This window comes from Homalodisca vitripennis, chromosome X (assembly GCF_021130785.1).
Source record: "Homalodisca vitripennis isolate AUS2020 chromosome X, UT_GWSS_2.1, whole genome shotgun sequence".
Lineage (NCBI taxonomy): Eukaryota > Metazoa > Arthropoda > Insecta > Hemiptera > Cicadellidae > Homalodisca > Homalodisca vitripennis.
Genome location: NC_060215.1, coordinates 94,531,880 through 94,551,027, shown reverse-complemented (window position 1 = coordinate 94,551,027; position 19,148 = coordinate 94,531,880). Strand labels below are relative to the sequence as shown.

The window sequence follows — 19,148 nt, the reverse complement described above, 5'->3', positions numbered from 1 at the left end:
GCAGGAGAATTGTAAAAAATATAATGATTACAATACGTATAGACATTTAAAGGAACATTAAAATGATTAGGTGCTGCCGTCTGTACTGTGGAGAAGCGTTTCATCCTCACTATATCTAAAATTAATCAGGTGTTAGACATTGTTGTGAGATGAAATAAAACAATTTTGTTGTGCCTAATCCTGATAAACAATGTCACGCCCATCTGATTCGGGTATAATAACATTATAAACTGCCACAGTCTCACTATATTCATTAATCTAATAAGTTTTGGTAGTTATAAGTACATCAATAAGACATTAATAGTGATTATGTGCTATCTTGTTTAGTAGCTCATATTGCACACTACAAAGGCCTATGTGAATTGAGGAATTTAAACCAGATATAATACCAGGAATTTTTTTTTGATCGAGTGTCAAGAAACATCAAAACACTGTAGTCAAGAGTTAAAGCTGAACAAGGACCTCTGTAACAATTATCTCAGAGCGTAAAGTCTATTTTACAAATGATTTTAAATTATTGGTCCTACATCTATACAGAATGTACACAAAATAATTCAAATTCACTTAACATTTTAAAGTAGATATCCGTAGTTCATCTTTCTTTTTACAAAGTTTAGATCTTCCACCCTCTACTCTGTATTTATTCTTAATGACTGCAGCTGACACGGATGAAGTTATCCCAAATTCCTTACTAATGTCTAATGTTCTTTCTTTTTGGATTGTCTTCAATGAAGTGTTGTCCATCACACGCTTGTACACTTAATAAAATCATTTAAACTGTCAATTGGAACATTACACAATGTCAACACCAATATGAAGAAAAAACTACTCTAGTTGACTGATTGTTAGGGAAAGAGGGGAAGTGTGAAGCAGGCTTCAATGTTATAATGTCAAGACGTTTTTCTGAATGAATACAGATTTTTTCTAAATAACAAAGCTGTGTTACAACAAAACTGAAAGCATTGGAAATTTGTTACTTTTTAGGTTTATTTGTTATTTAGGGGGTTTTTTATATTTGGGTCTTTTATATATGGGAAATTTTTTATATAGAAGTGCCTTATATAAAGAGACACCATTATAGTAAGCTATGTATAATGTGTTAATTTATTTAGCTATGGGGTCTTTGGCATAGGCCTTACTATGTTGTCACGTATTTTAATGTAAAGCTATAATTTCCAGAAATGTTGATGATTTACTGTTTTTTTAATCATCACCTTTTACACATTTTAGATCATTAATTCATTTTAGCTAGCACAGATTTCATAATTCGATTTCCTGAAAGAATCTTTGCTGTTTTGTGTTTTGCTATTTAAAAATTGGGATCTTTTCCGTTATGTGTCAGCAATTTCTATTTATTGTCTATGAGGCAAAACTGAGTGGAATTCACTTTGTAATGGAAGAATAGGTATTTTTAGATAATACAAACTGCCGACAGTAGTTATAACCGGTTGGACTTTGCCCGTCTGGACAAGATAACGAGGCGGCGCGATAACGGAGCCACGGTAGCGGTGCAGTCAGTTCCTGCTCTTGCCTGTGCGTGTATTGTTGTCCTGTTTAGTCGTCTTAGTGTGTTTAATGCTGTGTAATGAATTTTATCCAGTTGGTTGAAAGTTGTAAAAATGAAGAAGACGCTGTGTCGTTTTTCCAGAAAAAAAGGATTGTTACACAATCCACGTAAATGTGCGAACGGACATGAAATGAAATTATATTTACAAAATCGATTCCGTTGGGTTTGTAATAAAACAACGTGCCGCGAGTACAAACAATTGCGTCAAGACACATATTTCACCGGCTCAAAGTTACCTTTTCGAACAGTTCTGTTTTTCATATATTGTTGGTCACAAGAATTGACGTCGACAAAATTCTGCGAAAAAGAACTTGGTATAAATCATGGAACTGCGGTGGACTGGAACAATTACATGCGTGAAGTGACCGCGAGTCACTTGGTACAAAACCCTATTGTAATTGGCGGACCTGGCCTGACGGTTGAAATGACGAAAGTTTATTTGCTCGCCGGAAAAATAACGTCGGTCGTGTTATTCCAGAACAGTGGGTTTTCGGTGGAATCTGTAGAGAAACTAAAGAATGTTTCTTGGTTGCCGTCGAAAATAGATCAGCCACACAATTAATTCCAATAATTAAAAACTACATTCGAAGTGGAACGACAATCATTTCAGACGAATGGAAATCATATAAACAATTGTACAAACACGGTTATGAACATTTTACTGTTACTCATAAATACAATTTTGTTGATCCGGAGACAGGTGCTCACACACAAACGGTTGAAAGTAACTGGCGGCTTGCAAAACATCGGAATAAAGTTCAGTGCGGTACGCGGCGCTCTATGATTGACTCATATTTGTGTGAATTTTTGTGGCGTCGCCGAAATCGTGATAAAGACTTATTTGAACAAATTATTAGTGATATTGTCGCCTACTGGCCTCCAGAATAAAGGTATGTGGTATTTGTTTTATTACAAAGACATAGAAATAATTTTTAGAAATTGCTGACACATAACGGAAAAGATCCAAAAATTGTTATTCCATCTATTATTACGGAATAAACATCAAAATCAACAAAACTGGAAAATATGTTATTTATATTTCTCTTCCGTTCAGTTTTTTTTTTATATTTTTAAAGATGAACATGATTGGTACTACATCAAATACAAAAATTTACAACATTCACAAATTAAAATACATGATTACACTTCTTAAGTTCTTAAAATAAATGAAACACTGCATAACACTGTTCACTAATTTTTTTATAAACAAAAAAAAATCTTTTTTGTGGCATTGTTGTTTACATATGTGTCCAAAACACATGTATGTATATTAACATGATTTCTCTAATGAACATAAATATACAATCTGTAGTATATTTTTAATATAGATATATATATATATATATATATATATATATATATATATATTCCAATTTTAAATAATAGTTTTATTCAAATACTTAAAATTTTCAGTTTTTTTTACATATAAACTCAAATGCTTAAATTTATGTTGTGGATTTTTAAAATTTTATCACAATAAATTTCAATCTTTGGAAGAACCGTAATATTTGTTGGATTATTTCCACTTTCTGGTAATGATGATTTGATATGCATGATTCAAACAAACGCTAAACATGAATTAATCAGTATGGTTTACCAATTGAAAACAATATCAATTCTATACAAATGTAAAATAGTGGTAATGTTTGTGTGTAGTAACTATTACTGGGAAATATTAGTAGAATGTATCTCTTCATAACACATATTCTGATACAACTTTTAGCCAAACAGTATCTAATTGGTTAGGTTATATAATTTTATTAGATTTAACAGTTATTATTGTTAGCTAGGATTTAGTAAATAAAATACCAATGTTTATCCTTTTGTATTTTTATTTTACTGTATTGTAGAAAAGCTTCAACCCAGAAAATGGGGTCCATTCACTACAATGTGAGTGGGTGTCAAAAGCTTCAGCCAGACAGCGTAGGGGTCGAGCAGGCAGGGTTCAGAATGGAACCTGCTACCGCCTCTTTTCGCGGAGACTATTCCAACAGATGAAGGAATACGAGACACCAGAAATATTAAGGGAGCCTCTTGACGTGAGTTATTTTTGTGCTGTCATTATGGTTTATTATAATTGCTTGAAGAAATACATTTGTATTAATAAAAATGAAAGCTTAGTAGAAATGTGTCAGAAATCAAACAATAAAATGGATTTGCTTCTAAAATTTCAGTATACTGACAGCAGTGAGAAAGCTCAAAAGCCCTTATTTTGTTTATTAAACATGTTGAAGATAAAAATAAGAAAATAGTGGAAAATCTGAATTTTAGTTGGGTAAATTGAAAAATTGAAGTTTTATTATTATTTTTCTATGGTTGGCAATGGATATGTTTATCACGTCTCCAGTCTCTTAAGAAACAAACTATACACACTAGATATTAATCAACCTTTATTGTTCGTAGACAGCAACGTTGTATGAAAATAGTTAGATCTACATATACGGCCATAACAGTAAAATTAAATAATGCTCTACAAAAATTAACTAATGCTCTACAATATGTAACTGCTATAGCCGATCACAAAAACAATTTATGAATCGAATAAATTCTTTTATCATAAGATATTGCTTAAATCTATTTTTTAAACATGCAAGGCTTTCTTATGAATTAACATTAACCGGAAGAACATAAAAGATTTCAGGACCAAGGTACTTGATGCTAGAGATTATTATCATGAATTGTCTCTATTTGTTGTTTTATAGTTGTGGGCATGGATCTTGAACAGTGTGATACTTTTGAAGGGGAACACTGATACTTAATAAACAAATAAAGACAGGTTAAGAACCCAAAATTATGAAAGGTACCCTGGTAACTTTTGTGCCCTTTCAGACCCCAGATGATCTTAATTGCCATGTTTTGCAATCTAAAGAATCATCTCAAATGATGACTGAAGTCGTTCCCCAAAACAACAACCCATTTGTAAGTGTAGTAAATAATTAGCCAAAATGTACCAATCTACAAATTACCTTATTCATAAACAAAGACAGGTATCTCATTGAAAAAATTTACTACTTAATATGGAAGATATGTGTTCAGTATCTGAACTTAATTTGAACTTGTTCGTCCAAGAATGTTAACTGAGGCCGATTCAGAGATTGTTACATGACAGCACAGTGGCAATCTCCATATGGTCTCTTTCAGGTTTAAAGTGCATAATTTGTTATTTCTCTAAATAAAAAAAAGTTGTGTTGAGAAAACCAAGTGCTTAATTTAATTAATTTAGAGAAAAGTGTATCAATAAGGAAATTTAAGGAATCAGCTTGAATCAAGATACTCGTGTCATTTATATGCTGCACAGTACATTGGTTGGTGTGCAGATTTAGATTATTCATAAACATGAGGAAGAACAGTGGAGCCAGAATGGAACCTTGAAGTACACCCTGATTAATTGGCATAAAGTTTGATATGAATTTATCCAGAGGATATTTTATGTGATCACATTGAAAACGATGGAACAGATAGGACAAACCATTAGAAGGCAAGTCCTCTGACATGTAACTCCAGTCTATTGAGTTGAAGTTGGTGATATACAGAGTCAAAAGCTCTGCTCAAATCACAGAATAAATCTGCAGAGAATACTCCATTGTTCATTGTTCATTGAAGAAAGGGTGTTGATCAAGAATTCATTTATAGTTGATTTATCTTTTAGACATCCAAATTGGGATGGACATATTAGACTGAGTATTTAAGAAATGAATTAATTTGTCATAGACCAGATGCTCAAAGATTTTGCAATAGCTGGCACTATAGAAATTTGTCTGTAGTTCCACGGGGAAAGTTTTGAGCCTTTCTGGAATTATGTTTGAAGTTTGTTTTTATGATGGAAGCATTATGAAGTAAGCTGGATTTTTCCGGAGGTTAAAATAAACCAATTATACCAGAGTATTTTGGTTCTATGAAACCAGTTTTATGTGGTTGGTCAGTGAGTGCTAACCTATTGTGTATCCTGTATTTCAGTTGTAATACTTAGTGTTGCATATGTTTTAGAGTTAGTGTGCATGGAGTTGACACAGTGTGGTTGTTGTGATTCCTGAGTTATGCGTGTTACTATGCTCTGGTATGATTTGTTTATTTTAACCTCGATTATAGTTATGTGTTAGATTAGTTATTCACCTGAGAAAGAGATCAGATTACAGATTGTAATTCAGTTGCAAAAACTGAATTTTTTCATCTCTAAATACATGTTAATTGAACTAAAGCTAAATCTTCATGCTTAACCCTTTGAGTGCCACAGCGTCGCTAATTTTGACGCTACGAAAAGTGCATAAAGTGCCAGCGTCGCCAATTTTGACGTTTCGTATTTCGATAGTATTTTATATAGTACAAGATTATTTGGGCCAAATAATCAGACGGCTGTATTCAATAGGTTCCAAACTATCAATAAATACGAGTTTTATGTTGTTTCTCTACTATTTTATCTGTGAAACTTATGTTGTTTGGGTACTTATCAAGAAGCCACTATTTTTGGACGAGTTTTCCTTATCGGGGACAAAATAAATTACATTGTTAAAAACAACTGACTTTATTTAACCTATTTTGGAATGTACAAGTTATTACGACAATCAATTAAATCAAAAACTATAAGAACAACGTTTCATTATTCGGAAATGTCAGGTCATTCGTGTGTCTATTTGGAGACGATTTGGAGATAAGAAGTATGACTCATCGAGTATTTTTCTATTCATTATGGAAGAAGGACCGTATAATGAAGTTTATTTTGATCTCTGATAAGGAAAACTCGTCCAAAAATAGTGGGCTGTGATAAGTACCTGTACGATGATTCTGTCTTACAGTCACGCGACGTAGCGGACGAGTACCGTGTTGCGTAACGGCCTTTCTTGTTGTTTATGTGCCGATAACCAAGCATTTGAGTTAATACAAAATAAAATAGTAACTTATATAGTATTTTACTGTATTTCTTTACAAAAGTAATGTATGATTTGAGTTGTGTTCAAGCGAAAAACGTGAATTTTCAGTGTAAATATTATTAGGGTTATTATTTAGTAAATGTAAACTTTTATGTAAATATGTTAGCAAGTATTAGTTTCTAAATTTACTAATCATAATTATTTGTGTTGTATTAATGTTTTATTAGATTTATTGGGAAAACTACATCATTACTAAGTAATTTCTAAACTCTGACAAATGAAGTACAGTTTATAAAATGTCGGTACCGGGCAGCATTTTGTTAATACATATAATGCCATGTTTTTTAAATTCTATAATATGATATTACACATGGGTTTTATTTATAATCATATGGCCTTTATCATGGTATAAAGAAAAAAAAATCTTAAAAATACCGTATACACACAAATTAGGTCGAAACTTAACTTTTTATACAAAAGTAAAAAACTTTTTTATAAATACTGAGATTTTTTTATTTTTTTAAATCAAATTTTATTTGTAACGATATGTATCATATTCTGCATTTAATAAGAAAAAAACAACAACAAAATGATGGAAATCAGTTTGGTAGTTATTTTACAACAGCTTTTTTCCCAAAAGCTTACAAATATGCGAAAAACAGCGTGGCACTTTATGCATATGCCTTCGGAAAGTACCCGTGGCACTCAAAGGGTTAAGGGTTTATCTACTCCGTTACTAAAAAAAAAATTTAATTATGTATTAACTCAACTTTTTGAAAAAATATTAAATTGATCAATTGAATTTTTAATATTTTATCTAGTAAAAAATCTTTTTTCACCTAAATTTCCGATTTATTTTCTTTTGACAAATATAGACACTACCACCCCAAAATACTGAAAGGGTGTGAGTACTTTATTTTGTTTAATTGAAAATGTGTACAACCTCCACCCTCCCCTCCAAAAACATAAAACAAAACCTCTCTCCCTGTAGAAGAAACCAAAGCACACTTTTTAGGTAATAATCTAGACAAACACTTATTCTTATAATTATTATCTATTTATAAGTCATGCTGAGGAGCAAGGGTAATGATTGTAAAATATAAAATTTAAGGATGTTTATTTTAGGTCTGGCTTATCATTTATCTTCTGGGGACCTAACTGTAGTATAATTTCCTGGTTTTGTAGTGAAAAACAGTATAAATATTAAAAAATATATTAGTAATTTAAAATTACATCAAATATGAACCAATTATTAACTTCAGATCAACTGGTTGTAAGACCTATGTGTGTATACCATTTGAATGTTATATTATTTGTCTCGCCTTGTATGTTTGAAATAAAGAGTTTATGGGAAAATATTTTATAGGAAATATGTTTGAACGCAACTCAGTTGATCCCTTCTGGTATGAAAATGTCTGAGTTTTTCTCCAGGGCCATTGATCCACCAAAACAAGAAAGTGTAACAAACGCCATTGAGTGCCTGAAGGTAATTATGACTTTTTAACCTAATGGTACTTTCAATGTTAGGAGCTTATAGTAATCAAAAATAACTTTTGTTTCTGTAGATTTCAATTTTTTTCTCAACATTATATAGCATAAATATATATATATGGAATGTATCATGTTTGCAGCTGGACTATTCCCTTACCACGAATGAAAAAAAGTTAAGTGAATAGTTTGAAGTCAAATATTTATGTATACAGGGTGAGTCTGACCACCCGTGCAGTATTTACAGCTATCTTAATAACTGACTTCCACACTTTTTCGATCTCTTTTCTCCTTAATTTGGCCTCTCCAAATCCGTTAAAAATTATTTTTAATTTTGAAAAATGCCCCTAAAGGGCCCTAAGGGGGGGGTAGGGGTAGGGGTGCTTTTTGGGGAATTTTCAAATGTAAACATGGGTCATATGTTACATCAATTTAAAGGTCTAATTACACCGAACATTTTGGCGCAAACAAAAGTTAATTATCTTTAACCGTATGTACAGGGTGTACCAAAACGTTTTGAAACAAGACTTTAAAATAAAGTACCGTGTTACCCTACCTACAATACGGAACAGCTCCAGATGTTTTCCTAACTTGCTATTGGCCTATTTTTCAATGAAATATTTGGTACTGGCATTTTTCACTGAATTTTCTAAATTTCAAAAATATTCAAAATTTAAGAATACAAAAAATCCTAAAACTCAAAATTCTTAAATAGCAACATATAATAAATTTTATATCAAATAAAAGGTCTTTTTAAAACAAACATTTTTTGTATTTAACTTTTTTTCCTATCTCTTACTGTTTCAAAATGGCAGCCGAAAAACTGAATTACGTATATCTGTTTACAAAATGTAACAAATAATTTTTATTTGAACAAACAGGTTTTTGTGATTAAATAAACAGAATTTGTTATGAAATCAGACCAAAATTCAACATGTTTTAATTTTCCAATGTGGCCCAATATTTTTGTAGTAGTTTCCATGTTTATCTTTTAAAGATAACAATGATTCATGTACATGCACAATCTCAATGCAGTCTTGGACTAGAAAGGTACTTCGTATCACCTTCAACAGGCTTATCACTTGCGGTACGTTGGCTAGACATCTTTATCTGACAAATGTGATAAGGCTACCCTTAGTTCATTGGTGTCTGCTGTTAAGGACAGCTTGTGGTTTTTCGAAATGCCGTACACAAATGCAGAGGCATTCGATATACTAATGGTGTTAGGCGAATGTTTTCAAAACTGTGTGGCTTCTGCGAGGATGTATGCCAAACGGTTTCCAAATAGAGAACCTCAGTCACGAATGGCCTTTCAAAGACTTGCTATTCGAGTTGTTGAAACAGGACAGGTACAGCCTGACAGCAATAAGGGAAAAACACTTGCAAGGCCTGTAAGAAGTGATAGGGCACCAGAAGTATTGGCAGCGGTGCAACTAAACCCAAATGATTCTTCCAGAAGAATAGCTATTGATTCTGGTATGAGCCAAAGTTCAGTAGTGAGGATCCTGAAAGACAATAAAATGCATCCCTACGAGATGTCCCTGCACCAAGAACTTCATGGTGATGATGGCATTCAAAGAATGAATTTTTGTTTGTGGGCAAGATAAAGTTGCTACAAAATAAACATTTTTTTCGCAATTTACTATGGTGTGACGAAGCTACATTTCGGAGCAACGGCGAAGTTAACCGTCACAACATGAGGTACTGGGCTCATGAGAACCCCCACTGGATACGAGAGGTTGACAACCAGAGGTACTGGACAGTGAATACTTGGTGTGGTATTGTTGGCAGGAGAATTGTAGGTCCTTTTTTCTTTGAAGGACACCTAGATGGAGAGACTCATAACAATTTTTTAATTAATCACTTGCCTAACTTATTAACACATTGAATGCGGCTGGCACCGCACGGTGCCGCGCTTCGGGTGTGTCCTCGGGTGCGTTCGGCACCGGACGGTGTCACGCCACCTTCTAGATTTCACAACGTCAGTGCTGTTTCAGCTTCTGCGTGAGGAAGGTATATTTCGCGCCGCGTGTAGAGTACCCTTGTTTGTTGTTCCACGTGGTTCGGGTTGAGTTCATCGGCTAATCTGTGTGTTTGGTGTATTGTTATAGTTGTAGGGGCTGTGAACTTCGTTGTGAACAATGGATGGGTCCTAGTTCTAGCCAAATAAGACACTATTTGAGTGAGAGTGATGTGGAAAGTAGTTCTGACGATTTCTGTGGCGTCTGCCGGCCCGGAGAGTGACATTGACCAAGCCCAGCTTGACGCGCCGCCTATTGTCAATGTGGTGGCGCCTGTGGACATCGAGGATGAGGACACGGATGACCAGGAAGCTGATCAAGTGATTTCTGACCCAATATGGTCACTTCGTACTGCAGGTATGCGAAGAATTCCCTTCACAAAAGAAAAACAAATTGCTTGTACCTGCCCCCGGAACAAACGATCCTATCGATTGGTTTTTTTTTACTACTTGATGATACCTTGTTGGAAAAAAATTGTGTCTGCCACTAACAAAAATGCCTGGGAAATATTATTTTCCCCTAACCTCAAAATAAAATCAAGAATAAATAATTGGCAGGAACTGACAGTGGCTGAACTGAAAAAATTTTTCGGGCTAATCTTTCACATGGGAACTGTAAAAATCAATCGTCTAAACGATTACTGGAAAACTGATCGTATGTTTAATTTTGGATTCGTGAGATCCCAAATGAGCAGAGACAGATTTCTCCTGATCCTAAGATGTTTAAATTTTTATGAAAGTGACGAAGAGACTGTACCTGATGATCGCCTCTACAAAGTCAGGCTTTTGATTGACTATTTCAATCAAAAGATGAAAACCATCTACTACCCAAGTCGAGAGTTGTCGATTGATGAAGGAATGGTGCTATGGAGAGGACGTCTGCACTTTCGACAATACATTCAAGGAAAGCGCCATAAATATGGTATCAAGATTTACTCGTTATGTGAACCGGATGGACTTTGTGTAAGTTTCACTGTGTATTCTGGGAAGGGAGGTGAACTTGGAGGAAAAGGTCATGCTAGCAAAGTAGTCAAGTATTTGATGAGGGGAATGCTTGGGGTGGGCCATTCATTGTATATGGATAATTATTATATCAGTTACCCCCTTGCAACCGAGTTACTGAGTGAGAAAACCTACTGCAACCGGCACAATGCGCTCAGACCGAAAGCATGTTCCGCTAGATCTCAAGACAGCTCGTCTTGCCAGAGGAGAAAAGGCAGAACGGTACGCCAATGGTGTTTTGATAGCAAAATGGTGCGACAAGCGTCAGGTGTTGTACCTATCCACAGAGTTTGAGAATGATTGGGCAATCTCAATGAATAGGTATAACCAACCTCGCCAAAAGCCTCTGCCCATAATACAGTACAACGCCCATATGAAGGGTGTGGACCGAAATGATCAGCTTATGAGCTAATTATGCCTTCGAACACAAATCAATTCGCTGGTACAAAAAGATCTTTCGTCCATTTCCTTCAGACGTTGTTGGTGAACTCCTTCAAACTTTATTTACAAACCAACCCAAGGAAAAGATCGCTGTACCACTTTAGATTGTCCATCATCAACATGCTTTTTGCCTGCAGCAAAACGCAATCACACCTCCACTCCGGCCTAGACAACAAACAACTGTCAGACACGTATTGTCAAAAATGGACACACCTGACAACACAGGAGAAAGGATGAAGAGAAAACGATGCAGAGAATGCTCAAAGACAAAGAAAAGAACCATGAACCCTTTTCTTTTTGTGCCCAGTGCCCTGGCGAACCTGGCCTATGTGCACTGAGATGCTTCGACAAGTATCATGAGTAGGAAAGAAAATGAGGCAGGAAAAAGTGGAAATATTGTAAATATTGTATATAATTGTGTGTATGACGGTTACAAATGAATGAATACTGTAAACAATTTGAACAGTGAAAAAGTGTTGTGCGTGGAAAGTGACGGACGCGACTGACACCGTCGGGTGTCCAATGGCATCTGACCTGCCGAGTGCGGCCGGCACCTTCCGGTGCCGCTACTATATTGTTGCTGTATATATGTATATATGGACATATACACATCATTGATGGTGCATATGAAGTCTCCACATAATAATGGTAAGTAAAACCTAAAAAAAATATTTTCAGCATGGGCTTGTATTTTACGTATTTTCTGGCAGCAGTGAATGTGTTAATAGATGTGCCTGACGAAGTTGTTGGCAATATGTGGTTTATGCACGACGGTGCTCTGGCTCACTACAAGTTAGGAAAAAAATGTGGAGCTGTTCCGTATTGTAGGTAGGGTAACACGGTACTTTATTTTAAAGTCCTATTTCAAAACGTTTTGGTACACCCTGTACATACGGTTAAAGATAATTAACTTTTGTTTGCGCCAAAATGTTCGGTGTAATTAGACCTTTAAATTGATGTATCATACGACCCATGTTTACATTTGAAAATTCCCCAAAAAGCACCCCTACCCCTCAAATTGGGCTCTTTAGGGGCATTTTTCAAAATTAAAAATAATTTTAACGGATTCGGAGAGGCCAAATTATGGAGAAAAGAGATAGAAAAAGTGTGGAAGTCAGTTATTAAGACAGCTGTAAATACTGCACAGGTGGTCAGACTCACCCTGTATAATATTGAGAAAATGTCCATATACAGTACTAATATTCCCAGTTAATTAGGGCATTATTATTTTGTTTGGAAAGCTTATATTAAGTGTGTGTGAAACACCTACAGAAGCTTAATTCCCACTCTCCAATGCTGTAGGGAAATGAGGGTCCAGTCACCCTCGAAACCCAAACTGAAATATCAGTGTTTTAAATATTATTTCTTAATTTTTATCTTATTATATTGTACCAAGTTTTGTTGAGATAGAAATGGTATAGCAGTCTTCTTTTCATAGCTCTTTGATTGTATAACAAGACAATTATTTTGTGTTTGGATTAATCACCACTGAGTTATCTGTACTGCAATGTTACTACTGGCTGCATATGTGTGTGCAACTATGTTGCAGCATTAAGTTTCAACCAATAGAGTTGATGTGAAAAAGTAAGCAACCAGTGACTTGCTGATTAGAGTTTATTCACTGGTAGATGTTTGTCGTCCATTTATTTATTATCTAACACTCCTGTTTATTTACCAATGATTCTTTAAATATGACCATCAACAAGAAACTGCAGTTCTATTTTGGATTAAAGTAATGAATAGTGTGCCTATAAGTAAATATGTTAAATAAATTCAGTACATTATTTAAAATAAGGTCAATGAATATTGATGCAGGAAATTACTTGTAACACTAGAAGGTTTATTTCCTAGCAGATTATATAAGCAATAAATTATTTTATGTGATTAAAGATTTTTAATTAATTTGTCAACCAGATTTGTTTTTGTCTAAATATAAGTACATACTTTTTATTAAAGACTGTGTTATATGTTTCAAAACCTAGTATAGAACATAGTTTTAAAGAAACTGCCTTATATATAAAAAATTGAAATGTTAACGGTTTGTGGACATACTGCGTCAGAAATTGAGTCCACCAGGCAGTAGAAAAGCCTGTCTCAATTGTACAAAAAAGATTTCAAGAAACCTGGTACTTTTTAATCAAAGAGACAAGCAATTAACTGCTGTTCAATCTCACCAGTTTTTTAACATGAGAAGATCAACAATCAAAGCATCACTATTATTAAAAAAGAGTTGTATGCTTTAGTTAAAACATCTGCTACTACTGCATGGCTGATGGTGTACTTTTCTGTGTACCGTCATCTTCGTCACTGCAATCTGATTCGCCAAATATTGCAGAGTTGGTAACTGCACTGATAATGGTGTCATCACTCAGCAACTAAAATTCTGGCCCCCTGTTCTTTTCTTCGAACCACTCAAGAAAAAGAAGCGAACAGACACCCTGAATTGGCTTTTTGTATGTGTGTCTTGTTCATTTGCTGTTTTGTTTTGGCTGTTGAAAAGTTGAACAAAATTAGCATTTGAAGGTGTATCAGGAAATTCCATGTTACCTTCTTCTGAGTTCCAAACATTTTTTGTTACATTTTCATGATGATTATGTCACTGGCTCAATCCATGATTGCGTGACCACATAAACTATATTTTGGATTGTTATTGTCCTAAGCAAAGTTCTTTTGTCTAGTCTATCAATTTCAAGAATTCCTGACAAGAGATTTTTATGTATTGCCTCTTCAAAATACAGAAGCGATATCTAAAAATGAGACCTCCAGCACTTTCTGGCCCACAGAATGGGTTTTTCACATCCTAGGATAGATTTAGGACAAGGAGCTAAGGAAATCTTTTATTGCACCAAATCCTGAAAGAAACTTTGTGCTTGCTTCCAAAGTAGTAGGATTTTCAGGATGGGTAAGATTTGAAGAAGTGACCGTCTCCTGTCAAGATCCCATATTACATCCAACATTGGGAGGGATATAGGACACTATATCTCAGTCAAGTGGAATAAGGGAAGGCTATCTGTGTTCCAGCCTTCCAGTCAAATCGGATAGGGACAGTACTCCCTCATATTTAGACTTGCAACAATCTTTAATGCCAAGAGAGCTCCATCCTCTCCAACAGTCATCCTAAACAATAATCTAGACCTATCAATTAACCTTTTTACCCAAATATATTGACATTTGTGTTTAGTGATGTGCAGCTCCTGGACATGTATGAGGCTGCCCAGATTTAAGTAACATTGATTTTTTGCTGTACCTGATTTAGAATTTACTGGAATGTTTAAACAGAAGTCATCCCTCCTGGGGAAATACGATAAATTGTTGCTATTACATCTTGTGTCAAAAAAAAGCCATTACATTTTCTGAAATAAGAACTTTTTCAGAAGAATGCAAGGAGATGTTTTTCAACAATAAGACAGCCTTTTTTGCTGATTTGTGCTCTCCAAATATAATTTTACATTAGAACAATCTGACACCATTTCTTAAAAACACAAGTTCATCCACTCCAATATTTGGTATGTGTAAGAAATGGTTAATGATGCAATATATAAATTATTCTAATACTCTAGAGTTTTCTGATTTTCTTATGAAAAATATTTGGAATTTTTGTCCTACATGTATTATCACTTGAAATAGTGACACACTCCTTGTTCTTCTTGAATCCTGGATCAGAACTTGTTTCAGGAAGCAACAGTTTTTACTAGAAAATTATACTGGTTTCATTAGTACTCATTGGTGATATATTAAGAGTAGTCAAGGACACTGTGAGCAGCCTTAGTATACGAGGGCTGTTCAGAAAGTTGATTACGTTTTGCGCTGTGGCCGCCAGGGGCGGGACTAGCGCGGCCATCTTGGTGTCAGGACGTCCCACCGCTCAGTGGATATCCAGCCGTGCTAGCGGGAAGTTCGTGTTGTAACGCGTCTAGTCACAGTGCCTGTTTGAAATGTCTGCCGCAATTGAAAATCCCGCCAACTGTGAGGTGCGCGCAGTAATTAGGTTTTTGACTGCCAAAAACTGTAAGCCTATAGAAATCTATCGGCAGTTGTGTGAAGTTTATGGGAACAACATTATCACTGAAGGTGGAGTGCGACAATGGGTCATTAAGTTTAAAAATGGCCGAACAAATGTTCATGACGAAGAGCGAAGTGGAAGACCCAGCATAGTGACTGACGAACTTGTTGAGAAAGTTGACGCAAAGGTCCGAGAAAATCGACGGTTAACCATAACGGAACTCTCGCTTAGTTTCCCTCAAATTTCACGAACTTTGTTATACGAAATCGTCACTGATAAGCTTGGCTTCCACAAGTTTTGTGCAAGATGGGTACCGAAAATCCTGACCGACGTCCACAAAAACCAGCGCATGGCTGCAGCGTTAACAATTTTGGATGCTTACGACAAAGAGGGTGAATCACTACTCGATCGCATCGTAACTGGCGATGAAACATGGGTGAAACATTAACTGCGAGACCAAATTGCAGTCAATGGAGTGGGGACACACAAGTTCACCTCACAAACCAAGAAAATGTTTGCAAACGATGTCGGCAAGAAAGGTTATGGCGACGGTTTTTTGGGACAAGAAAGGTGTAATTCTTGTTGATTTCCTGGAACGAGGCACTACAATCAACTCAGAAAGGTATTGCCAAACGTTAAACAACCTCAGAAGAGCGATCCAAAACAAGCGTAGGGGAAAGTTGAGCTCGAAAATTCTGTTGATTCACGATAACGCTCGACCTCACACGGCAAATCGCACACGTGAAGTTCTCGAATCATTCCAGTGGGAGTTGTTTCCTCATCCACCATACAGCCTGGATCTTGCACCAAGTGACTACCACTTGTTCCCAACAATGAAGAAGTGGCTGGCAACGCAGCGCTTTGACGACGACACAGAGCTGCAGCAAGAAGTGACAAACTGGTTGAAGACACAGGCGGCAGAATTTTATGAGGAAGGCATTGTCAAGCTCATCCATCGATATGATAAGTGCCTAAATTTGAATGGCGACTATGTTGAAAAGTAGTATTTAAGTGTGGCTTTCATATGTATATGATAAAAATTGTTTCCTATACTTTGTTAATTTTTAATTCCAAAACGTAATCTACTTTCCGAATAGCCCTCGTACAATGACAAAATATCACCTGAGACTAATTCTTCTCTGATTCTGTATTGTTTGTTTTCTATTTTTTATTTAAAAGTAGTCAAAGAAACTATGAGCAGCTTTGGTATCCAATGACAAAATATCACCTGAAAGTTCTACTTATCTGATTTTGTTTTGTTTGTTTGTTTTTTGTTTAATTTGTGCAGTGAACTTAGGCTTCCAATGAATATTTTTTTCCGTATATAGTTTTTTGTTTAACTTTATAACCTTCTCCTGCAGACCTTCTCCAGAATCAGTCCTGATATTGGAGATCATTAAATTTAGCGTGTTATCTGAACCTGAAAATAACTGCCACATGAACTGGTTACTTTTCAATGTGAGGGAGGGGGGAGATACTTTTTGTGTGTCAACAGATGGTAAAATAAATAAATTACATTGCTATGGTTCCAAAGAGATAGTGGTTTTTCCACTTAAACCACCTCTTTCTAATCTTCTTAAACTTAGCTGGAACAAGTGGTTTTGTGTACTTTTATTCTTCTGATATCTTTTTGATATTTTGTGTACTGTATCTACAATATTTCTTTGTGTCACATGACCTACTGCTTCTTCCGTCTCGGCTCTCTCTACTATCCATGTCTAGGAAGTAAACAATGTGTGCCCTGAAATACATAGCTGTAACAGCTGCCATGCCCACTGAGATGTTAAGAGAAGTTTAAATTTACCTTACTGTGCAGCTGCCCTACCTTACAGCTTAATATTGAAATATACTATTTCATTTCATATAAAAATAAATATATTAAAGTTATATTGATATTATACCTGAGAAAACAAGCCAGACCAAAGCCTTCACATTTTACCTGTTCAATGAAAATCATGCGTAGTTAAGTTGTGTTTATGTTCAGTAATTCATGAAAACAATGTAGAAAATCAATTTAATATGATGAAAATCTGTTTTTTCATATTTTAAGAACTGCTGTGATATATGTAATATTTTACTGTTGTATATCAATGCAATTCTATTATAAATGTTTTACAGATGATGAAAGCAATCAACGACAATGAACAACTTACGCCGTTGGGGAAACAAATGATAAAAGTGCCTTTGGAACCTCAGTGTAGTAAAATTATTTTGTATGGGGTAATGCTTAAGTGCTTGGAGCCTGCACTTATCCTAGCCTGCTGTATTTCTCAAGGGTAAAGTACATTCGATTAATTATTATAGAATAAGACAAACTAGGAATTAATTCTAGGAGTTGTGTGAACTGTTCATATATAGAACCACACCTTAAAAATTCCAGAGGTTCACTTTATAATTCTTTTTAAGATATTTCCCAATAGTGACCAGGAGATACAGTATGTATAATAATGATGTGGAAAAATGATAAGTATGTGAGAAAACTCAAAATTAAATTATTTTTCAAGTAGTATGGAACTCTATTTAAATAGTATAATAGTCACATAGAGGTTTTTAGGAAGTCACTGGTATTAGTAGTTAGTAACACAGCAAAATATAGAGTAAAATGAACACACTGCACAAATTAAGGAAACTGAAGGCTTGACTAAGCACGACATTTATCCAGACCTCCATCTGCCAGTTATCCAGATCAGTTTGGCAATAAACTAAAACTAAAATTAATAACTAAATTAAATTACAGCTTACCATGAAGCAATTGGATATTAGAACTGATCTATTAAAAATTGAACTAAAACTTCTATTAAAAATGTAAACTTAATTATATATATATATATATATATATATATATATATATATATATATATACAGGGTGTATATTATGTCTGGAAACACCCAAATATATCCTTTAATAATTTAAATATAAATTTGAAAACCTCTTACAATCGTGATAGAGATTGGGCATCTACTTTTTGGAACAATGTTTTGTTATGTCACACCAACGGGGGACGTCCTGCCGAGTGTATCGTGAATATTCTTAATGGAAGCCTATACCTTGTGATAAATAATTTTAAAGGTAATAGCTTACTGAATTGAATACCACAAACCGCATCTCAAAGGAATTATTCTATCAGAAAATAGAGCATTTTTAGTATTGAAAATTTACTGATGTTCAACAATGTAATTTTAACATGGTTCTTGCCACAAAATGTGTTACACTAATTTTTTAGCATTTTTTAAATGTTCAATTAAAATAAAATAAACAATTTATTTTTAAGCTGGTTTCATTAGTACAAATTTACCAGTTTTTATTACAATGAACAAAACTTATGAGTCACTTTCTTCTGATTACTTATGAATCTGTACTTGGTGTTTTCCAGTCAGCAGGAAAGGTTTTAAAGAGACAAAGGTCACTAGCCTATGAGAAACATTATTGTGTTATTAATCATCTGGTCTACAGGTTTCAGTTTTTTGAGCATGGAGCTTTCACTAGACAGGTCTAAGCTTGGGAATTACAAATGGACAAAGGTCATATCATTCCTGTCGAGTTAATCAGTGTCTCTGAAGCATTGCTGTCAACAAGTTATCTAATTACAGTAGTTCAGTTTTTATTTGGCATTTTAATGGAATTGTCTGAAAAGAGAACGAATTACTCTGTTGATGATGCGAGGAATATGGCGATCGTCAAAGATCTAATCGGGAAGTTTGTAATTTGTTTAATGACACTTTCCCAGAAAGGAATCCCATAAGTGTTTCAACAATATC

The 19,148-nt window shown here is 34.7% G+C and overlaps 1 protein-coding gene across 2 annotated transcripts in view; it reads left to right on the top strand.

Moving 5' to 3' along the window:
- Window positions 1-19,148, top strand: part of LOC124369586 (3'-5' RNA helicase YTHDC2-like) — a 146,995-nt gene that overhangs the window by 94,528 nt on the left and 33,319 nt on the right. For both annotated transcript variants that reach the window (XM_046827628.1, XM_046827627.1), the window contains exons 6-8: window positions 3,418-3,606; window positions 7,802-7,921; window positions 17,508-17,665. In XM_046827628.1, the coding sequence (XP_046683584.1) occupies window positions 3,418-3,606; window positions 7,802-7,921; window positions 17,508-17,665 (467 nt within the window). The remainder of the gene's footprint in view (window positions 1-3,417; window positions 3,607-7,801; window positions 7,922-17,507; window positions 17,666-19,148) is intronic.